General features: G+C 27.4%; 1 protein-coding gene across 1 annotated transcript; it reads right to left on the bottom strand.

Annotated features, from left to right (window-relative positions):
* Positions 1–534: 534 nt before the first annotated feature.
* LOC136088180 (uncharacterized) lies at positions 535–1,263 on the bottom strand. The gene has a single exon (XM_065811854.1). The coding sequence runs from the start codon at positions 1,261–1,263 to the stop codon at positions 535–537; it is 729 nt and encodes a 242-aa protein (XP_065667926.1).
* Between the last annotated feature and the right edge of the window lie 102 nt (positions 1,264–1,365).

The raw sequence follows: 1,365 nt of genomic DNA, 5'->3' as shown, positions 1-1,365 counted from the left end.
TTTTTAGTTAAAATTTCAATACTTAAAACCTCTTTATCGCCATCAGAAATGCTTAAGTCTGGCCTGTTAATAAACCGCAAGTATTCATTCACGTAAAAAAGAATACCACCACCTTGCTTTTTATTTTTACGCGCTAAAGAAATTAAATTAAAACCTGGAAGGTGGAGATTTGAGTTTTTAACATCATCAGAACTGCACCATGTCTCGGTAATGCATATTATGTTGAAAATGTTAGAAGTTTCTTCTATATTACTATGAAAAGTATCAAAGTTTTTTTTTAAACTTCTTTTATTAAAATGAATAACATTAAGAAAATCCCTATTAAGATAATCTTTCAATTCATTGTTATAAAAATAAGAGCAGTTTTGCAGAGCACTTGCTTCACTAAAATAATTAATGTCAGGATCGGATTCATTATCAAGTAAAAAATCATTATTTTGAAAAAAGTTAAATGAAATTGACTCAAAATTTAGTTGGTTTGAATCCATTTCAGAATTTAAATAATTTTATAACTATGAATTGAAAAAAAAAAATTTACTTAAAATCGCGTGTGAATAATTTGTTATAAGTAACCTTAGCATACTTTCCTTTACTTCGTAGCTCCTTTGCTTCCGCGAATAACTTTCTTCTTATTTCCATAGTACGTTCGCTAAAATCTTCATTTATAAACAAATTTTCATTCCAGAGTTTTGCCTTTACGAACTTATCCAAAATCGCGTTCTTGTCTTTATAGTTTAAAAATTTTACAACAATAGTTCTATTTATTCTTTTAACACCCATCACCTTTTTTCCAACTCTATGGGCTCTCTCAATTTCGATATTACCATTTAAACCCAATTTAGTTTTTAAAATTTCTCTTATTTTACTTTCAGTTTCTTGCCAGGTTTCAATTTCTTTTTCTTCTATACCATTAAATCTCAAATTATTTCTGCGACTCCTATCTTCAAGTTCAGCCAACTTATCTTTAATAACGTTATCATTTTCTATATTTATTTTTGTGTCGTTTAGTTGATATACTAATGACATTGCTGTTTTTTTAGAAACATCTATTTTCAATAGTAAATTTTCATATTTGTCACTGACAAATTCAACACTTTTTTTCAGGTCACTTACTTCATTTTTTAAATTTTTATTTTCTTCTTGCATAACTGATATTTTACTCTCTAGTTTATCAATCCTGTCGCTAAATAGCTTCATTATTGTGTTTTCATGAATATCCATAATTTCTTTTAAATGAGTAATTGAAATACTTTTATTAGCCATTTTTAAGTTTAATAATAAACACGTCCGTTCACTAAAATGTTCACGGCCGTATAAATTGATTTTGATGACGAGTTAAGTTTTAATCAATGGCAAGGTACTGAC

Source organism: Hydra vulgaris, chromosome 12 (assembly GCF_038396675.1).
Source record: "Hydra vulgaris chromosome 12, alternate assembly HydraT2T_AEP".
Classification (NCBI taxonomy): domain Eukaryota; kingdom Metazoa; phylum Cnidaria; class Hydrozoa; order Anthoathecata; family Hydridae; genus Hydra; species Hydra vulgaris.
The sequence above is the reverse complement of the archived record's forward strand: the minus strand, read 5'-3'. Positions and strand labels throughout refer to the sequence as shown.